Source organism: Perna viridis, chromosome 1 (assembly GCF_037379345.1).
Source record: "Perna viridis isolate PV_CMFRI_1.1 ecotype Kerala chromosome 1, ASM3737934v1, whole genome shotgun sequence".
Classification (NCBI taxonomy): domain Eukaryota; kingdom Metazoa; phylum Mollusca; class Bivalvia; order Mytilida; family Mytilidae; genus Perna; species Perna viridis.
This window is the reverse complement of record NC_142445.1, coordinates 54,417,373-54,430,868: the sequence shown is the minus strand read 5'-3', so window position 1 is coordinate 54,430,868 and position 13,496 is coordinate 54,417,373. Positions and strand designations below refer to the sequence as shown.

General features: G+C 30.3%; 1 protein-coding gene across 7 annotated transcripts in view; it reads right to left on the bottom strand.

Moving 5' to 3' along the window:
- Positions 1 to 13,496, bottom strand: part of LOC148629407 (uncharacterized) — a 29,620-nt gene that overhangs the window by 14,060 nt on the left and 2,064 nt on the right. For 4 of the 7 annotated variants that reach the window (XM_088550376.1, XM_088550385.1, XM_088550395.1 and 1 more), the window contains exons 3-19: positions 12,687 to 12,816; positions 11,530 to 11,635; positions 10,403 to 10,581; positions 9,835 to 10,000; positions 9,004 to 9,085; positions 8,444 to 8,549; positions 7,986 to 8,105; positions 7,424 to 7,571; positions 6,615 to 6,706; positions 5,757 to 6,005; positions 5,309 to 5,365; positions 4,918 to 5,001; positions 3,420 to 3,548; positions 2,648 to 2,740; positions 1,575 to 1,739; positions 1,045 to 1,185; positions 33 to 169 (exon numbers count right to left, since the gene is read on the bottom strand). In XM_088550376.1, the coding sequence (XP_088406502.1) occupies positions 33 to 169; positions 1,045 to 1,185; positions 1,575 to 1,739; positions 2,648 to 2,740; positions 3,420 to 3,548; positions 4,918 to 5,001; positions 5,309 to 5,365; positions 5,757 to 6,005; positions 6,615 to 6,706; positions 7,424 to 7,571; positions 7,986 to 8,105; positions 8,444 to 8,549; positions 9,004 to 9,085; positions 9,835 to 10,000; positions 10,403 to 10,581; positions 11,530 to 11,635; positions 12,687 to 12,816 (2,184 nt within the window). The remainder of the gene's footprint in view (positions 1 to 32; positions 170 to 1,044; positions 1,186 to 1,574; positions 1,740 to 2,647; positions 2,741 to 3,419; positions 3,549 to 4,917; positions 5,002 to 5,308; positions 5,366 to 5,756; positions 6,006 to 6,614; positions 6,707 to 7,423; positions 7,572 to 7,985; positions 8,106 to 8,443; positions 8,550 to 9,003; positions 9,086 to 9,834; positions 10,001 to 10,402; positions 10,582 to 11,529; positions 11,636 to 12,686; positions 12,817 to 13,496) is intronic. The other 3 variants (XM_088550402.1, XM_088550410.1, XM_088550367.1) reach the window with 1 other exon arrangement.

Genomic DNA, 13,496 nt, shown 5'->3' with positions numbered 1-13,496 from the left:
CCAATAATTCTTTTAACGAACAATTAACATACTTTCTTATTATTATCTGGAGGCTGTAACCACTTTTCAACTTCCTTGCACAAGGCCATAAGCTTTGGATGATATATGTTTCTCTGATTAAAGTCACAACTCCATTTAAAAAGTCTTTGTCGAATCTCTTCTAGACCCCCTATTATATACATAGAGAAAAGAGAACATTAGTGAGACAAATGCACATAATCAATACCTTATTTATTCAGAATTCAAAATATAAAATAGAAAACATTTCATATATATAAAAATTTCATTGAAAAAATTTAAATACAATGAGAATAGGTATAGCGTATATGTAAAAGAGATAACAATATGAATATTTCATAGCAGTCTACACCATTAAAGCTAAACAGCCCAATGACATACTTGTTCCTCTTTTTCGTATTAAAAGTCCCATATTAAGTGTAAGTGTTTGCAAGAATCAGAAAAATTGGGAAAAATCAGAAACATGCATGTCAAAAACCCACCCATCTGACAATGTTATACCACTATAGGATACCTTCTCTACTTGAAAAGACCCTTATTTAACATCTGCATCACTGGCTTTGCTCAGAAATTTTTCAATAGAATGTTAGAAAAATGAGGTTGTTGTTAGTTATCTGCCCTTGAAATGTTCATTTTCAGTGCATAACTCAATGGGCCAGCATGATATGGAAAATCTTGTCTGTTTTCCTTGATTCTTATGGTGAAAATAGTCAAATTAAACTATCAAAATGGTGGGTTTTTTCATACCATGTATCACCCACTGCCTGATTCTTACATGTACTAACACTTAAATTAAAAAAAGGCATTGTTTCCTTTTCTGAAAACAAACAGCAAAAAAAAATCAATTAAAAGTTAAAAACCTTCTATGCATTAAAAAAATATGGATGGTGAAACTGATGAACAAATAGAAAGGTAGATGGACAACAATATACCATAGCATGTCCTTCAAAAGAAAGACATAAAAATGACCTATCGTCAAACAAATTAAAAAAGTTAAAAAAGTTAAAAAAAAAAAAAACAACAAACCAGTGAAAGTAGCCTTATATTTGTCCTCTATTGCTTGTAAATGTGCAATGGCAGATTCTAAACAGCAATGTTTCAAAATATCTTTGGCACCTGTTAAGGCATGTAGACAGACAGCAGCTTTGTAGCTTTCATAAACATTTCCTACAAATATACAAAACAGAAATGATGGTTACAATAGCCAGGATTTGAAAATTACTATAATCGGAATAGTCCACTAAACCCTGACACATTATTCTGACTGTGAGCAAATCCCAACAAAAAGACAACCAAGACAACCTTACAAAACCTCATTAATTCCAAACCAAAAGAAATAATGATCTTTTCAAAAATCATGAAAACTGGTGAATTGAAGTACTTTCTCAAAATTTAAAAGCATTTAATAGACCAAACAGTGTTACTTAATTACTGGCTCAGTCATTGGTTGCATTTTATATTTTATCAATTATTTCCAATAATCAAAACAGCGATAAAAAAAAGTCTAAAATATTACAGTATTACCCAAATAAATAAAATTTAAATTGAAAATTTACCATCACTAGGGGTATCATTCATCTGTTTTTCTGTTTGTTTAAGTAAGAATCTGGTGTAATCTGTGGTCAGATCTTGATTCACTACATCTACACCATTAATCAACAAAACAGAGATAAAACTACTGAGTTTCTCCTGGACGATGTTTAGAATTTCTTGATGTTTGTCTGAAATAATATTTTTCATCTGCTTAATAGGATAAAAAAGAATGTTGTTTTATGTGTGGTTTACTTTTGACAATTCTTTTTGTTCAATTCGGATAAAAGTAATGAAACATCTTGCTAGGCATATCCCCATTCATACAGACTGTTGATATAATACAGCTTTCAAAATAACTAACAACATGTATTCAATCTATGTCAAGCCAAATACCAAATTTGAAATCAATCCCTCCATTGGGACCCAAGATAATTGCAACAAAATTTGGACAGAATAATTAAAGGACGGATGGAATGATGGAAGGCCAAGGTCATACAATATATCTTTTTTAAATAATGACTTTACAAAATGCCAGTGATGTGTTTTTGATTATCTTCTCCAAATAATTCTACTCAGTTTACAATGTTTTACATACTTTTGCATTTAATTGTTAAATCATTAGTATTTTTTATCAAGGATTGGGCAGAAACTTGGTAGTATAAATAGACATCATTTGAGAGACAATGTCATTTTTAAGGTAATTGTAAACATTATGTAGCATTTTCAACAGCTAAAAACTAAATATGCAGTAATCCTATATAATAAATATAATCTTATTGAAAAAAAAAACAAAAAAAACACTGGGATAAATATATAGTTTTCAGCCAATTATATGTACATTACATTTGATATCATACCATCATGTAAACTTATTGATGTGGAGCTTTAATAAGTTTTAGAGCTTTACAAAGCCCTGTATAAGGTGATTTAACCAGCATCTTAATTTTTTTTTAAATCAACAAAACTCCTTGAAAAAAATCAATATCAAACTAAAGCAAAAACTTCACGTTTGCAGAATAAAATAATGCATGCATCATGAAAAAAGCTTAAACAACAAATACGAACCATAATAAGAACAAAACCAGTTGAAAAGTACCTCCCAAAGAAACAGCTATTATCTCACTTGAAACCATTGAAGAAGTATCATCATGTTCGATATAATTCTTGCTATTTTCATTATTAATTTCACCTGCAAAAACAATTAATATACAATTATATACAAATAAGACATGGGTAATGTTCTATATAATAGGTTAAGAGTTTTCAAAGGTCAGAAACTCAGCTACTGCACAGCAACAATGCTCAAGGCCCCAAATCAAAATTGTATTATTTTCATAATTTTTTTTACAATTCTGACTCTAACAAGTACACAAGCTTTCATCTATTTAAGTTCATTTTAATCCATCAAGGCAAACTAAAATTATGCCATAGAAACCATAGTTTTTCATATAAAAATCAATTTTTTCTTTACAAATGGCCTTAAATCTACTGACCTCAAAATCTACACGTCTGCCTTGTCACTAAGGCTTTTAATATGTGCAAGTTTCATTAAAACTGACAGCAAACCAAATAATGTGGTGGAAACCAAATATTGGATGAACAAAAAGAAGATGGCTAGACAGAAAGCTGTGTCCTGAACACTGACTTGACCATGCTTTCAAGACAGGCAGAGTATATTCATTTGGCAACTTATCATAATAGAGTACAATTCAGCTTCTAAAACTGTTTTACATGGCATTTTTAACAATTCAAGCCTTTGTAACCTATAAAGTATAGTATTACCCCTTAAAAACACCAAATAGAAACATGCAGTACATAGATGCACCCACTTGCCCACATATACTAATTTTTCTACCATATCAGCTTACTGCTTTCCTGAATGTCAGGACCTACTGATTTGATTGTCTTAGGAGGTTGTAAACCAGTTCTCAATGAGAAGAAATCATCAATTTGGTTGAATCCAAAATTATCTTCTTCCAGGACAGGTTCATTTGTTCCTGAAACAAGAGTTCTTTAAATATTGTATTTCAGCCATGACACTTCATTTCTAATATTTCATAAACAAACACTGAAAGAATTTTCTTGGATTAAATTTCTACCATGGTGACATGCACTTTACCTACTGCAGATATATATATGAAAACAATATAACTAAAACTAATATTTGAAACAATACCCTAAAGTGTTATAACTGATAACATAAAGCTTAATTTAAACACTTTTTCCATTTGGTTTTAAACATTTTACGAATTTTTGTATAAAAAATAAAAATTAAAATTCAGTGCAATATTTTTTCTACTAGAATATATACATGTATACTCAGCGTCAAATAAATAAGATACTGTTAAAATTTGAATAAAAATATTTTCTAAGACTTTATTGACACTAACCGTCGATTATATCATCTTAAATGACTTGCTCATTCACTTAGCCAAACCGCTTCTCCCTTAACATTGAATCGTTAAATTCCGGTGAGATTTTAATTCTTGGTCCCAATATTTACATTGTCAAAAATTGGCCATGTTTACAGTGATCGGGTTGCTATGAGATGTTGTTTACATTAAATGGTTTCTCCAAAATCTGAAGAACCCAGAATGCATTTCGGCGTTAGTTCGGATATTTCAGATTTATTCTATGCAAACAAAGTACAATACCGAGAAGTTTATCAAGCAGACGAATTTCACTGGAGTTTGACGGAACTTACGAACTTTGTTTGTTAACAAATCGTCCCTTAGAAACCAATATGGCGGATATTAGTATGGCATTTTCCCGTAAGGATTTATAACGCACGATTTAAGCCAATAAGCGACTCTTTGGTACTAACACGTCATGCATATATACGAACTATCTTCAGAATAAATAAAAGAGAGACAACTCTAGCGGTAAGTCCCGACAGTTTAAAAAGTAGAGCTTCAATTCGAAAATGTGCTGTATGTGACGTCGAGTATAGTTAAACTATCTCTTAATATTTAAGTATCATTCTGTGTAAGAATCAGGCAATGGGTGGCACATCATATTTCTCAATTTGGTTTTTTTTTGCCTCAAATATATTCAATACATCTAGAAAACATCTAAAAAAGCTATTTAAATTTATCCTGAAGCATCTGTGATGTAGGTATTTTTTTACTGCTTATATAAGGCAGAAGTGCAGGAAAATTTTCCTGCCATTTTTTCATCATGCATTTCAACTAAATTTGACCTATCAATAATTTAAAAAGAAAAATCTACAAACACTCTGATGGTTATTTCTGGAGGTTATCAGGTATAAATACTTGGTTAATGCAACAAAATCTGTGTGATTTTTCCCTTCATGTGTGACACATTATACACATTTTGCCTGATTCTTAGAGAAGTAGTTAAATTTACCAGAGCTTGTTTCAAGACTATTTGTCCTCTTTGTTATTGATGTGACTACCCATTGATCATTATCTAATTCCAAATCTTTGTCCTCTGAAAAAAAAATTCTATTACTTACAAATGAGATTTTTTTTCAAAATTACAACGTTACAAAAAGCAACTCCCTTGGAGATACTATGCTGTTATTTATCTGTGACTTTCATAAAAAAAAAAAATTAAAAAAAATAAACGAATTTAACAATATTAATTCATAAATGTACACACTTTATAACAGCAAAAAATGTGTTCAAATTAAACCATATCCAAATTAATGAAACACTTGAACAGCGGCAAAAAAATTAAGAGGTAGGTGTTCAAATGAAAGATACAAAATTAACAATTATCAGCATCATTAACCTACCTAATTCACAAAAACTCCTCTTCTTATTATCTATTTCAATTGTTTTGTCTTGCCATTCTAAATGGAATGCAATGTAAATGTTATTTTCTTTTAGTCTTGTACATTCCATTCATTTCTTCAAAATAATGAACACATAAAATATAAGCATTAGAAAGAATTTCTAGTATTTATTGATAAAGGTACAACTCTTTATGCCAAACTACCTTTTTAAGTCTAAAGTAACAAATGACATTATATCTATGTGTATAGATATAATTGACCTTCTTTTGTCTTCTCTCACTGAAATGTTGTATTCATATATTATACTTTTTAATTTTATAATTTGAAATTTCATCCAATCTGCATTCAATAGACTGATGAAGATGGATGAATATTTCAATGCCGTAAACTAACACACAGATCACCAAAATCAAGTTAATTTTCAGAAATGAAGCAACACTTAACATACCATACATTTCAGCTGAATACTTTTCTATTTTAATATCAAACTTTCTAAATGATATCAATTGTTTTGCATTAAAATTAATTTCCTCAACACATCCATTCCTTTTCTGCATGCTTCCACTATTTCCTATAGGATCCCAATTCAATGCCAGTTCCACTTCCCCAAATGAGGTATCAGTTCTGATCTCCTTTTGGTTTAGGATAGTTTGAAGGTGAGTACCATGTGACATCAAAGAGCTCTGGATATCTGGCTCTGAAATTCAAAATATAATAGGCTTGAGCAGTTATTATATCACCTGTCAAAATTTACAGAAGTTTAGTGAAAGAATGCTAACACACCAGTATACAATAATCATTATTACATTGCTGTTCATTTTACATTTAATGAACTTCCTTTATGTAAAGTCTTGATTAAGTCCATTAAGATGTCTAGGAAATGCCATGCTTGTCAAGACATGAGTACCGATCATCCTTTTTTTATTAACTAAATAATTTCCTCATAATTCGATGAACACAATTGAATTAACGCATATACATCTTCTTGCAATATACTTTCTTTGTTTGAATTTTCATAAAAATACACTAGTTGGTTTAGAACAAGTCTGACAATTAACCTGGTCCAAAATGATATAACCTAAAGGTAAGTATCAATTTGTATGTGATTATTGAATTACCAGAAGTATAAAAGTCTGTTTAGTCATGTTGAACACTGATTTGGTTAAAATCTACTACTTCTTTAAAAAATGCTACTCCTAAACATTACAAAATAATTCCTGCCATAGTTAATTTTTTATATTTAAACTCATGGTTTCTCAATCCATTATGATGAATCAAATTGTCAGTTTTCAAAAATACTCTTTACCAGGAATTCTCATGCACAAAATATCATCAAAGTATTTCTCTTGCTGCCATAGCCCCTTTTCAATTGATTCCTTCTCTTTAATCGTCAAAATCCTGAGAAAAAACATTTGGTTATTTGCTGCAAACAATGCATATCTATGACAATTTATAGATAAATTTAAAAATGAAGCCATGAAAGTTCTCTGATTCAAAGTTAGTCATTACAAATTTGCTATATGTGTACCATATAAGAGTTGTTAGTATTTTTGTTACATTGATAAAGATGTCTAATAAGGGGCATAGAATAATAAGCATTAGAAATCTATGTTGATTGATACTGAATCTAGTTCACAACCTGGGTTTGATTTTCACCAATTCAGCTGACCATGGGTTGTTTCACCATATTTATTTAAGAAATATTTATGAAACTTATGATTACAAAGTGTTCTCAAGGATAAAAGAAGCATTCTCCCATTTGCCCAATGCAAGAAATTTTATAAAGGGCAAGACCAAAGTCAAACAGAGCTTGCCTGCTGGACCACCTAATTCAGGATTTTTTTCTGTTGAATTATTCATTAGGGCAGGTAAACATCACACCAAGCCAGTTTAGTTTTGACAAACCTTGCCTGCTTGACCAGTTGCACAAATTTTCGAATTCTACCCCTTTGCTCTACATATAAAAATTTAAGTTTTGAATTTCTGATGAAAAATATAATTTTTTTATGTGCATTTATTACTGGGATAAAACAACTTGGCCAAAATAACTCAAAGCAAACAACTCTAGACCCTTTAGTGGCTTAAACGTCTTACATTTGAGTGATGTGTCTATACCTTTCCCTACATGTAAACTTATGCCTTAAATCAAACATAAGTAATGGCATTGTCAGTAAAGAAAGATTTAAACTCTCTGGTTCCAGTTTAAGTCTGTCTGTGGTAAGAGGACTGTCCAACAAAGATTTCTCAATTTCGTTGCCATATTCTGAAGAAGAAAAAATTATAATCACTTCAATATGTAAAAAAAGTCAAACCACTTCAATTTATAGAAAAAATAAACCACTTCAATAATACATAAAGTTAAATACTAGAGGTTGAAGATCAACAATTAAATATGGATTTTTGTCCTTTTAATACATATATTAGGTTCATAATCAATATATTATTTATCCAAAATTTAGTCATTCAGTTAGTAAGAAGCTGAATTCCAAATATTTTTACTAAAATAGGACAAATCTGGAAAGACTCTTTGTGAAGTGCTTAAACCATGGCGTCAACAAAAAATAACTTTTCTTCTTGACATATTTCAAGTTAAACATCTACACATCTGAATCTACAAGAGTCATGAACATTAGCAACAAAAAAAAAAAACTTCAGCAAAACTACAATAAGCTCTTACTTATTTTGTTTACTTTTAGAAAGAATTCTACATTATTAGCTACAACTGTATCTTTCTCTAAGCTTTCTCTTTCAATGTTTAAATTAAGCCCATAAGGTAGTAAGGTAATTTCTTCTTCATCTGAAAATTAAGTTTTAATATGCATAAATATTTTCATTGCTTCCTTGCTCATGTTTTCTATTTTGTCACATGACTTACAAGTACTGCAAAATCATGATGTTACCCTTCCAAGCTCACTTTATATTCATTAAAAGCAAATTATCTGATACCTTTATTTGTTTTTGACATAATACAGAAAAAAGCATTGCCTCATACTAACATAATTACTGATATCTTTATCTTACTTAAGTTAATAACCTAAAACATATGGATCACTGATTATTACATAAAATTCCCAAACTGAATTCATATCCAAAGTTGCATTTGTACATTTGTAAAATATAGTAACATGAACTTACCACTCATTTCAATTGGATTTACATCTAATTCAACCTCCACTGAGGGTGATTGGTCTAGTTTATAAGCATGAGATGCAAATGGCAAAATTGTCTCCTCAAGAAGCTTCTGAAAAATAGTCATGCCAAAATAAATATTACCAGCCATATCCCCATTTTAGAAATTAAGTTTAATAACTTAAAAACACAAAATTTTGAAAACAATAAAAAAAAGAAGGCGATTCCTTTAATGATAACATTATACAAAATAAAAGTATTTTTAAAAAATCATCCAAAGCTATTCAGTTATGATATGATGAGTATAAATACATTCAGACAAACAGACAGACAGATGGATAAATGGCTAGTATTATACTATTATAGGTTCATAAAAGGTGCAAAAAAATATATCATGATGACAACAATATTTATGTTCTTTTTTATCAATCAACTCTTGAATAACAAAAACACACATATGTAAACAATGTCATTCAGTTGATTTCATTTGAAACAAAGCTAAGGTTTACTCCTAATTGAAGTTGAACCTTAAATAGCGCAATGTAGATTTTTTAATAAATTACCACTACCTCATCTTCTTGTACAATGAATCTACAATATTCTTCTTTAAAAAAAACTTTATTTGGCTTATCTGCAGGCTTTTCCTCCCTGAAAGAAAATATTATAAATTCTCATTTAAATGAACTAGAAATACTGTGGTGTTATGGTGAAGAAAACATTAAAGGTAAAAACCTGGTGATATATGGTATGAATAAAAGGTAATAATAAAAAAAAAGTTTTCACATCAGTTCAAAGTTCAAGGTCATTCAGAGATCATAAATGTAGCTAACACATAGTCTTTTGGTAATTTACCCATACATCAAAAATGAAAGGCCCACATCAAAGACAAAAAAGTTCAGTCCCAAGCAATAATCCATGCCAATTAAAAAGCCTACAATTTTGACCTTAAGGTCAACGATCAAGGTCATATTTGGGTCATAAATGCATGTGACACATCGTTTAAATGGTGATGCACATATGTGCTAAATACAGTATGCCTATGTCGTTAGGGTACAATGGTGAGATTTAAAATCTGTAGCACTAAATTTGTAGAAACTACAGAGCATGCATAAAGGTAAACACATCTGCATGTTTCTTTGCAATTTAAACACAATTTTATTCCAGTTTAATTTTTGAATTACAAGTATTACCCCAAAAATAGAGAGGAAAAATTGCTAACAGTTCCTTTAAATGTGATCAATACGTTTTGTAAAAAATGTGCTAAAAGCAACTTTTTGACAGTTAGCAATGACTTTGTAATATTAAAAAAATATGTCAAAATCTTATGACAAATCTAAAGTTAGAGCACACTTGGTTTATGCTTTGTTCTAAAAGCATTTAAACATAAAAAATCTTACTTCAAACTACACTGTGATTTAAAATTATGTAAATCTTCTACAGAAAATGGATCTTTTATTTGGGTCTGGTGAAGCCTTTGAGACAAGACAAGGAGTGAAAGTAAATTATCCCCTTGTGGTAACAGGAAAACATTTGTAAGTGGTTCTTCTATTGTCTTCTCAAAGTCTGTGAAGGAAAATCTGGTATCAATGCACATAAATAGTAACACCAATTGAGTGACAACTCTAAATAGATGTAGAAGTTATCTATTGATCTATCGATCTATCAATCTATGGATCTATCTATCTATCGATCTACAAGTTAGCTGTCTGTCTGTCTGTCAATCATTAATTTAACAGCAATGAATTCTTATTAAGAAAGAATAACCCTAAAGTTTGAAAAATCAATTTCTAATTATCTACTTAACCATCCAACATCTAAATTTTAACTTTAATTTTTTTTCTCTCCACCATAGGGGGCAGAATTTTCCTAGCTTAATATCTTTCAAACTACATGAATCCTTAAGAATCTCAAATTACTTTAAAATATCTTCCTTACTTTAATATAGTGTTGGAATAAAAAACACACCATTTGTTAAGAAATCCTTTTTATATACTTCAACAACAGCAGCTTTCTTTTTCTCATCTGAAGTACCACAATCAGTAGGTATAGTGTATTCATCAAAATGGTCATCAAAAATTTCCTCTAGATAAGAACCAGCAAAATCATCTAGATCAAAGAACCCAAGTTCAACATTATCTGTATTACTGAAAAATAATATGATATTGACATTAAAAAAAAACCAGAAAGAACACTTTATTCCAGCAAGACTTGCTCACATGAACACAACTGGTTTCATTAGTACATATATCCAATGGTCAAGGGGGTGGGGGTGCTGAAATTGATTTAAAACATTTTCACTCGAGTTTGAAAGCCATCTCCTGGCTGTTATTTTGTGGTGCAGATTTTTTTTTTCATATTGTTTATCTATTAAGTTTTGTTATGGAAAATATGAAAACTAAGCTCTTTGTTGGGAGTTTACATAATCATGTAAAAAAAAAGTTTCAAACTTTATTCATTTCAGTTGCAACTATAAAAATCCTTGTCCACTGAAGTCCTTTTCTTGGTGGCATGTTTATTTGATTTACAGGACATTGAAAAGCACAGAATTTATCAACCTTTAATGAATAGTAAAATTGTCCAGATTTACATAACTATGGTTTAAGATAGCTTAAAATTTGATTACAGACAATGAACAAGTTAAGTCTGGATGTTTTTGAAATCAATTATACTCAAAAATGTATGAAATCATGTGATGAACTTAAAAATTGGAACAGGACTTGGACACCAAAACATGAATTTAGACTTTTAAAAAAGAATTGGTTTATGAGATGTACTGTCTTACAAAAATCTTAATAGTAATTAAATAAGCAACCAGTTTAATCAAAACAATAAAAGTGTGTTGCTGTTCGATGACAAACATACATAAAAAATTTCATGGAAGCCAGTGCACTTGACAGATGTTTGATGTGGCATTTCAGAAAACCAAGTGTCCATGAAAGGCACAGTGACTTTGACAGCACGACATCTGGAGAAAAAGTGCGTTAATTCTGTAATTCTGCATCCCAGGACTATCCCTGATAGCAAAAGAGAAGGTGTCTGATAATAATAATAAAAAAAACCAAACATGATAGCATACCTTGCTGAAATCTTACCTCCCAAATTTTTCTGAAGTTTCTTCCAATTTGATATCAGACAGTGATAAATCAAATGTTATTCCTTTCTGTTTCTCACCATCAAGAAAATTACCATCATACTGAGCTAAATTTAAAAAACAAATTTATACAATTTTGATCAACCAAACAACAAATCAAGTGTAAAACTTCATCATTATGCAGACAGACAGAAATTTATCATACATCCTATCAATAAAATATTCAAAGACTCTCTAGAATGGGATAGATAGGTCTATGTTGCACATGCAACAAATCAACTTGTCCAATTTCAGATGTGAATTTCAAGTTACAAATAAAATTACTACATAATGTATAGCTTTAAAATGTCTGTATATCTGCTATATCATAATTGATAATGCTGTTTTGTAAAGTCAGCCTCATATCTTGACTTACTTAGAAATCGATGGTAAAGGAAAACTACTGACCAAACTTTAAGACAAACGTGATGACTTTTCATTCAAAATTGTCAACTTTCCTTCAGCACCAGCGTATCAAGTGTTCATATCACAACTCATACCTTATGCCAGAGCTTGCTGAAACTACACAAACTTTTTGTATCACGCTAGAATTCTAACAAATAGGCTTCTGGAGCAGGGTTATGTTGCTACAATATTGAAGTCATCACTACAAAACTTTTATGGCCGTCATCATGAACTCGTGGATTGTTACGGTTATCCATCTGTGCCATGAAAACTGATCTGTTCAACTTGTCGTAGTTTTCCTTTCCTCTTTCATCTATCATGGACTTGACTTTTTATGACTTTTTAAATCGGCAGGTGTTTCTAGAAAAGCAGAGGATGCTTACCCTACCAGTGCACCTGGTCCATGCTCCCAGTTTTTAGTGGAGTCTGAGTTGCTCATTTGCTTTTGTTACTTTGTATGTATGATTTTAGTTACTCTATGTTCTTTGTTGTGTATGTCTGTTTTCCATGTCTGGTCTTTGTCCCTGGATTACATTCTTTTGATTGCTGCTGTAACTTTGGTTCCCAAGTTACTCCTTGAAACACTACTAGTGCAAAAAAGCATCAGACACAGCCTTTGCTTCAAATATCAGATCTATATATATTTTTCTTTTAATTTATACACTGCCAGAATTCATTATCAAAACAGAATCATCAGAAAATATCAACACAAACCTCTTGTCCAAGGTTTTCTGAACCTAATATCCTCAATACCTCCATGATGAGTGTATTTTTCAATAACCTCTATATGTTCTGGTACAGCAATAAGTGCTCTTTTCAGAAACTCCTGTTTTCTCTGAACTGCCTGTCAACAAATATTAGTTTTTCAAAAACTAGTTTAGAAGAAGTTTAAACTAAGTTACTAAAAATAAATAACATGTATTATTACCTAAATTGGGTCTAATAAATATGTATTAAGCCATTTACAACAGTTCAAGTCAGTGGCTGTTTTGTCGTCTTCAACCTTTTGTTTTTATTTTTAATTTACTGGTACTAGATTGATTTATGACTTAATTATCTTAACAAATGATGAGGACCAGATAAAAGCCTGTCATTCAGTATGTGTCCAATTCCATATTCAAAGCTAGGCAGTTCTTTTCTGTTTTGTTGTTATCAAAATCGATTGCTGTATATAGTGTTATATTATCCATGTGCATTTTAATTTTATCAGTGAGTTTATAATTTTTTTCATTCTCTTTATCATCTAGTATTTTTTATCTCAGGATAAACCTATAAAAAGTATCATCAGTTTTGAACAACAATGTTATGTTGAATCAACCTTAATGTTGCCCATTAACAGAGTAACATCAGTTTTGAATCTCAATGAGAAATCATGTTTTGCATTATTGTCAGAATAACTAACTTCCAAAATTCCAAAACTCTATATATTATTAGCTTTACTATTAGAATATTTTTATAGATGTCTATTAAGAAAATATGTAGATATTTAACCTTTACATAAAACTTTATCAGACCATACTCCAC